The 8,132-nt window shown below is 43.1% G+C and overlaps 1 protein-coding gene across 1 annotated transcript; it reads right to left on the bottom strand.

The window, feature by feature from the left end:
• Positions 1–1,778: 1,778 nt before the first annotated feature.
• LOC104619125 (gamma-aminobutyric acid receptor-associated protein-like 1) lies at positions 1,779–4,446 on the bottom strand (the record flags this gene model as incomplete). Its single annotated transcript, XM_010284902.1, has 3 exons — positions 1,779–1,844; positions 3,292–3,410; positions 4,368–4,446. Coding segments are annotated over 3 exons (264 nt in total), but the record flags the coding sequence as incomplete, so codon positions are not given.
• Positions 4,447–8,132: the final 3,686 nt, after the last annotated feature.

Here is an 8,132-nt window from a genome sequence, read left to right as displayed (position 1 = left end):
TTCTGTGGAACAACAGTCGAGAAACCTGATTTCCTGTCTCCCACAATCAGAGGAGCGCTCATCTCAATTTCTCATTCCTGAGGAGTGCAGACAACTGGGATCTAACTTCATGTAAATACAGCAAACACCTTCAACTTATTTTGGGATCTGCCTGTCTTCTTCATCCTTCTTGTCTTTTCCTCCCTCTTGGTCCCTCTCTCAAATGTAGGAATGTTTACAGTAATTCAGGTCCAGTTCTCTCATTTTTAGATAAAACCGCAGAATTTTCCTGAAAGTCAGCTCACTCCCCAAACCCCAACCCTTCATCAGTTACGACAGTTATGGGAAAAATCTGCTGTTTGTGCCACTGGGAAGAAACTGCTTTGGCATGACAGCATAAGGCCTGCACGGGACAGCATCTATCTGGCACCTTTCTAAGAACAACACTGGCTTAAAATAAAATAACTTAAAAAAAACCCTACAGAGAATCTATTCCCCTTCCCCTTCAAATCTAAAAGCACCTCTCTTGTGGCAAAGAGTGGCACTGTTGTCCAATCACAAAAAGCCAGCAAAAGACATGTGGGAGAGACTGATTTCTTCCGCTTGTGCATGTGGTGCAAGAGCTGTACAGGGATGAGACATGGAAGGGAAGGCTGAACCCACAGGACTTCTGCCATGTTCAAATCTGCAGAAGACTGGTACAAGGACAACACTGATAGATAATTTTCTGTATTCACCAATAAGACGACCATTAGTAGTTAGTTGCCTTAATGCACAGCAAGGGATACTAAAGTTAGGTAGCAAGAAAAGCTCTCTCACTTGCAGGCTAGTTAAGAACTGGAACCGACTATCTCAGCAGCCTCCAAGATCCACCTCAGTGAAGTTCACTAAGAATAAATTAGATGAGCAGCCATGGTGGACATGTTTGGTATACTCAGTCCTGTCTCAGAGTTGGAGTGTAGGCTAGTCATTCTCTTGAGGTCCTTTCTAGCCCTATGCTAATGAGTTTATCAGATGGCTTCACTGAAAAGAACAAACGGGTTGTCTCAAATTTTTCTGTCCAGCACTTGCAATTAAAGCAACAAAGGAAAAAAAAAAGTTCCTTTTTTCTTGTCCCCAACCTTATGTCTCACAACTGAGGAGATCCCAGCCCTCAGAGTTAGCCCTTCTAATACTGACGGAAGTGACCGGAAACGTAATACTCTTAGAACACTTCACAGGTAGCAGCTGGAGTGAGGACTGTCAGCGCAGGACAGCCTTGCGTGGGCAGAGTGAAGTATTGTGTCGCCATGTATTGCCATGGGCAAGGTGTGACAAGGTCAGTGTACAGTACATGGCATGCCTTCTTCATCCAATGAAAGGCTTACACACAAATGGCCATCCTGCCCAGTCACTCTCCAGCCACCACACTGGCTTCTGTATCCGCCGCCCCCCCCCGCCCTGTCCCTCCCCAGCCACCCCACTGGCTTGTCTAGCAGCCTCCAGTACTGGCTAACTACTTCCAGCTGTGGCAAGAGAAGAACTATGAACAGTGAAGTCTCCCCATCCCTCAGCACAGAACCCCTCATTTAGCCTTTCAGTTCACCCTTTCATACACTGTCCCCTTACCCTCCCTCCCCTCAATTTAAAAAATAATGGTTATAATTAATGCATGGAAGGTGATGGCATTGTGCATGTGGTTCACTTCCAGTTCTCTTCCCCTCTTCTCAGGCATCTTTCTTCCTCCTCTCCAACACCCCCCCCCTCCCCAAAATCCATTCCATCAGTCCATCTCGCCTGCATGCCTGGGGGGCTGGTGCTCACTTGCCATAGACGCTCTCATCGCTGTAGGCCACATAGAGAAAATAGTCCTCCTCGTGGTTATCCTGCAAGGGGAGAAAGGGAAAAGTAACAAAGCAAAACTCTAACTCACTCCATGTGAAAAAGCTCAATCAAGAGATCATTGTAACAACCAGAGGGCATAACCTCTCTTTCACCATCTCTCCCTCTCTACATCGAAGTTTTCCACTTCCTCATACCAAAGAGTGTGTATATAGCAACTCCCTCTCTCTGGCCCCAGCTCTGTCTCTAAATTCATGCATGCCACATTTCTGGACACAGTGAATTTACTCGAAAAGCCACAGACACAGTGTGCTGCAAACATGCAACAGAAACAGCTTGGACTGTCACAAGCTGTGCAGCAGAATCTCAGTGCTGGTATGGCCTTTAAAATTGAGAAGAAAGACTTGGAAGGCTTTAACAAGTCAAAAATCACCTCTAGATACTTCAGTATTTGATAAACGTTGTTATATTTCTTGTTTTTCAGGACACTTTGACAAGTGGCTATATTTCTAGTCCTATTTTACATATGGGCAGTAAAGCTGAGATGTTAAGTGATTACACTGACACAAAAAGTCCACAGAGCACCAGCACCAGAGTCCTGATCTCAGCTCTGGACAGCTAGACATACCTTCCTCCTACATATCCAGATTTGGAAAACTCCCCGTGTGTGTTAAACTTGTATTATCTTCATCAGTCCACATACACATAAACACAATTGTTTAGTTATTGTCAAAAAGTGATAGGTCAAATAAGGCTCACAGGACCATACTGGAACTCTCCTATTAAAACACACTAACACAGCAGAAGGAGAAATCAATCCAGGCTGCAAACCAGCCATGATACAATGGCTGTATAATTGAAGAACAATCCTCTGAAGGGCACAGAATATGCCTTTAAGGTCAATCAAGTAACACTGCTAAGCAGAAATGCAGGCCTGCAATGTTCACAGGGTCCTACAAGGTCTTCACATACACAGCACAAGCTATGAAAAAGTAATTCTGAACAAAGAATAACTGTTCCTTGACAATGTATTTATAGACAGTTGGTTGCCCAATGATACTGTGTTCTTTTACCGGCTAAAAGGAAACCTCTTTTGTATAAACAGGAAAGCTAGCGTGTATGTTCCGCCCCCTGCCTCAGACGCAATCTTTCTTCTGAAATATAAATAATAAAGTGGTTTACTTCAATACTTTGTTAGAGCAGTAGGACAAACATATCACTGCTGGGGCAACTGTTCACCACCTGATAGGACAATCGTTTCAACTAGCACACAGTCAATTAAAATGATGAGGCTCCCCAGGCTCCTCTTTATAACTGCAGGATGGAACTTCCCTAAACAGACAGCCCAGGCCAAGGGGGTCTGTGTTCAGGCATCTGTGACCAAGCTGCACCCACTGCCAGTTGAGTTCGTCAACTTCAGTTACCCTTCAGTGAGGATATCCATTCTCCTGGACACTCCAACAACAGGAGAAAGAGATGGGCCAGGCTTACCTCATACAGCTGGCCCATGGTAGCACTGGTGGGAGGGATGGTATTATTGACAAAGAAGAACAGGGCATCCTCTGGCCTCAGGTGGATCCGCTTTCGGATTAAGAAGTAGAATTGGCCAACTGAAGAGGAACAGAGAAGAACACCTTAGATGCAGAAAGAAACTTTTTTCTTTTTACCCTAACCATGGTTGTGTTCTTTTGGTGGTTCAAGTCATATGCTGTATGTAAAAAGTAGTGAAAAATGAACAATGGGGGGAAAAAAGTAGTAACTTCATGACTGTAACCACATTACTAGCCAATCCACTTGGAGTTGGCATTTCTCAGGTACATATCTCAGGCTATGTGCCCTCTAAATCCACACTCCACCTACTATGGCATGTAATGCTCTTACTGTGGGGATTTAAAATTCTATAGATTAAAGACACCTTAGAGAGTTTAGCCTCAGCGTAAATGGTCATACCATTCCTGAAAACAAATTCCTTACTATTTGCTTGAGCAATGTTGCACAAGAAAGTATTCTGCAATCCATTATATAATGCAAGAAAAAAAAAGTGCTGTTTCTTTAACTCATTCATGTTCTCAAATGAAAACAAACGTAATCACACACAAAATGGCCATGACCATTCAGAAAAGGAACTTTGTAGCCATGACTCGAACTGCAGGGGTGGAAAACAATGGGACTATTTCAGGCACTTGTCTCTTCCTGCAACAAGGATACAGCCTCTGGCAACTCTGCAGCTAGGTCATCATTGACTGATGATTATGCTACTGCCTATGATACACAATTCAGTCATTTTCATCATGGCTGGAAGTCAGCAGTGACACATGCATATTAGCTAAGTCAGCGGGAGGCCTCAGAGAATGTCACGTTTCAGATCTCAGATGATCTTAGAGAATTCTGCATGTTGTAATCCGGGCTGTAAGGTACATAAATATAACAAGAACAGCCAGGTAAACTGGGGTAATGATAAGATGTTGAGCCTGCATGGATATCTTCTTGGTGCTGATCATAGAGTAAAAAGTACTTCTGAGACCTTCTCACTGAAAATCAGGAAGAAAGGAGGTAGACTTTGTTACCTGTGAGGTCAGAAGGCACAAGGTACTTCCTTTTGTCTAAGTCGGGTACTCTGGCTTTTGGTGCTTTTTCCACAATTACCTGGAGAGAGAAAGTGAGAGAAAGCAAGAAACAACTGATGAGTATCATAAAACAAAATGGACCAAAAAGCATCAGTGGAAAAGGATATTACTCTTTGAGTGAGATGGTGCTACAGGCCTTTAGAAATATATTTAATCTATAAGAAATACATAATAATAAAGAACAGATAGGTGAGAAGACAACTCAAAATCACTGGCAATAGCTGTGCTGGGAGCCCAAGACTGCAGCAGTAAGCACAGTGAGTGAAAAATGGAGACTGGAACAGACATAAAAAGAAACCATAATAGCAGAGGGGGGGAAAAAAAAAAAAAAATCAGGTCACCTTGATGGTCCCAATGCAGGTTAATTTTGTATGAGGAAGCTGCCAGGAGGCTAATGCATGAACACAAGAAGTATCACAAGTAAGTTGAACTGTTTCCAGGTTACAGTTCCAAACTGCCTGGCACAAAATAAGCACTAGTCCCAGTAGTCCCACATCCCAATTTCTACATTCACCAATACCAAGTGCTCTAGAATGAAGCAAAGAATTAAAGAGAAACTACAACTGACCGGGGGAGGTATTCTTTTTTTTAATCCTCAATTCTTCAGTAGTTGTCTTCTACTCTGAAATTAATGTCCTTTAAGGTTATTTTCCCTACTTCATATAGTTACAGTCATTTCCTTATTCATATAAATATCTAATAGTTAAAAAACAGGCTACCACCTGGACAACTGGACCCACAGAGACTTCTGACACAAAATACTAATCCTCATTATATTCTAATGTCATTACAACAGAAAAATATGAAGTGCAGCAGCCTTAAGGTCAAACAGACAGAGAGATCTTCTGCTACAGGAAATTTTTTGTTACCAGAGCTAGGCAAAATGTTTACCACAGAAGCAGGAAGTATTCCAAAGTGTCCTGAGCTCCTTCCATGAAAAGCCTTGGAAATCTTTCTGAAGGTTGGAGGTACGTTTCCATGGAACTATTGGGTTTGTGCAGAAAAAAAATGCATGCAGGTTTTTTGTTCTGTTTTGAGTGGGGTTTTTTTGTTTTTTTTTTTTTTTAACATGTATTTTTGAACAGGTAAGAGATATATTACATGATTCAATCTATGTGGTTTGCTGTTCTGCAGGCACCATTTTGACCATCTAAACAAGAAGCTGGATCTTCTGAACCTCCTCAACTTTTTAAATTCCATTAGACCCTATACTTGTAAATACTCCATCTGAGACACTGTGGGACTAATTTCTAAGGGCTCCATGCTCCCATAGCTCTTTGGCAACCCAAATCAGCAACTGTAACTGTTGTGTAACAGAAAAGGCTGAACTGCTGTAGACTAAGCCTTCTTCGGAAGCAGAATGGTATTGTCACATCAGTGAGACACTATGCCAGAGAAAAAAAGTTATGATGATGAGCTTGGTGTATTTAGCCTGGACAAAGTGCCATGCTAACTCAACTTGACTCCTTCTAGACTAAGTGACTATCTGCAAAGCATGTCACACAGCAGATATACTAGTTTGGACATCTTTTCATTGTGTTCCACGTGGATGCTGCCAACACAGCCCTGAAAATTCTAAGTTTGTTTTTAAAATAGAAACATGGTCATCTCTGCTACTTCAAGAACTTCAAGCACTTCAATTGGTATAAGGCATTCAAGCTCTTTAAGACAGTTTGTGGTAGGACATGCATTTCCATACAAGATGCAGTTGGTACATGCTGTGAAGGAAGGACAGTTCCACAACGTCACTGAACGGGTGCAGGCTGAACAGCAACAGCACTTCGCACATTTTTTTACCCACACATCCAACAAGTCAACATCTAACACAATAAACTGCAAAACCTTTAGTTCTTGCCTCCAATTAAAAAAACTACTGACAAGCAGAACTACTAGCTAGCAGCACTGATGTGACCACCCTGACTCAAAAGGGCAGCTTGTAGCTTGGTCATTAGATAATAAAGAAAAAGAAGTCATGCCTAGGAGGAAGAGGTGCAAGCGTTGGGGTTTCTAAACCCCTAGGAAGGATTTAAATCAGATCATCACTGAGCTTAAGAGAGACCTGACTGCAAAGAGGCAGGGAAGGAATGGAGGTGCTCTGCTAACCTATCGGCTACAGTCAGTTTGCCCGGTAACCCAGGTACCTCTTCTGAAGCACTAAACCCTTCGCATACACAAACAAACCTACAAAGAAAAACCAAAGGGCAGACACAAATTATCTATATGTCTGTTGTTGCTGGGTGGTGACTGTGGCAATGTGGGACTGTGCCAACAGTATAATCTCAGCAAAATGCTGAGATGTACCAGGGCACTGCAGAGTAGGCAGCCAAATGGACGTCATCTTCAAGGATCCTGCTGTCGGGAAGGGCAGAGACAGAAGTGATGTAAAGAACAGCTGTCTGCTGCATTCACTTGCTCCATATGCAGCTCTGACAACAGGCTACCCCTGACCATTCACTTCTGGGCCTTGCCATGCATCATTCTCATTTATCCTTAAATACAGCACACCTTGTTATTTTGGTCCTGTCTTTCTCCATAAAGATCTCCTGATGCACCTCTACCTTGACCTCTTTTACCTCTTGCCAGACCAGGTCTGTCCCTGGCTCCCCACACGGCTCTTCTAGACACATCTATCATGATCTGCTGTACAATCTGCTGTGCTAATCCTCAGTTTACAGCTTGTCTCGCCCCTGACCTGCGGAGCTCTCTGTGGTCCTCATCTTAAAACACAGAACCACACATGCTTTACCACTGACCCCCTGTGTGCTCCACCTGCTGTGCTATGCCAGGCGTCCCAAAAACAGGTAGGACAAACGCACCCAAATATGAACTTCCAAAAACTTTTGTACATCCAGCTGAGAGCCACCCCCAAGATAAAAAATGGTGTTAGCCTGCAGGGAGAACATGTGGTGTAACTGTGCCCCCCTGCCTTTAGGTTTATGGGGGACTCCAAGTTGTCTTGCATGCAGTACCCCTGGGCAGTAAATCTAGGACGGACCTCTCCAGTGGGGATAGAAAGAAAGAACATTTGCAAAACGTTTCTTAAATTGGAACTAAAAAAACACCACAATTAATTTGATTTGTCATTTCCCGAATTATTATTAGTAATTATAAAGCTAGAAGTTTTCTACAGGCACTCCAAAGGGAGCTAAGGATGAGGAAGCAAAGTTTAGCTAGATGACCTTGTTTTCCAAGCGACGTTTTTTCCACAGGATGATTAAACGGGAGGGCAGGAAGACCGAGAAGTATAATTTTTCTCTCATGCAAAAGAAAAGAACAGAGCAAGACTACATCGAAAAGACAGGCCAGAAAAAGAGTAAAATAAAAATAGAGGGAAAGTATTCAGGTGACACGCCTACAGATCTTGTTTTCCATGAAGAGCACCCGGTTAACTCGCTCATTGTTCTCCTCCATTTTTGCAGAGCTAATGGTAAGCTCCTTCCCCACCCCCCAACCCCACGCACGCAGGCTGCCAGAAAAAATGACCAGCTGCCGAGTTACTGCGGATCCCAGAAAAAAAGGGTGTATTACACCCCGCACCCACCCACGGATGCAGACCTCCGTACACAATAAATAGCCATAGCTTCGCGAAAAAGAGAAAAGCAGCCTGGAATTAGAATCAGGTCACCGAGGTCACAATCATCTTGAGTAATTTCATTTCTTTTTCCTTAAAAAAATAAAAAGAGGCAGACGACAGCCGGCAAGGAA

Source organism: Phaethon lepturus, unplaced genomic scaffold, assembly GCF_000687285.1.
Source record: "Phaethon lepturus isolate BGI_N335 unplaced genomic scaffold, ASM68728v1 scaffold32360, whole genome shotgun sequence".
Classification (NCBI taxonomy): domain Eukaryota; kingdom Metazoa; phylum Chordata; class Aves; order Phaethontiformes; family Phaethontidae; genus Phaethon; species Phaethon lepturus.
Note: the sequence above shows the minus strand (reverse complement) of the source record. Positions and strands in the feature narration are given on the sequence as shown.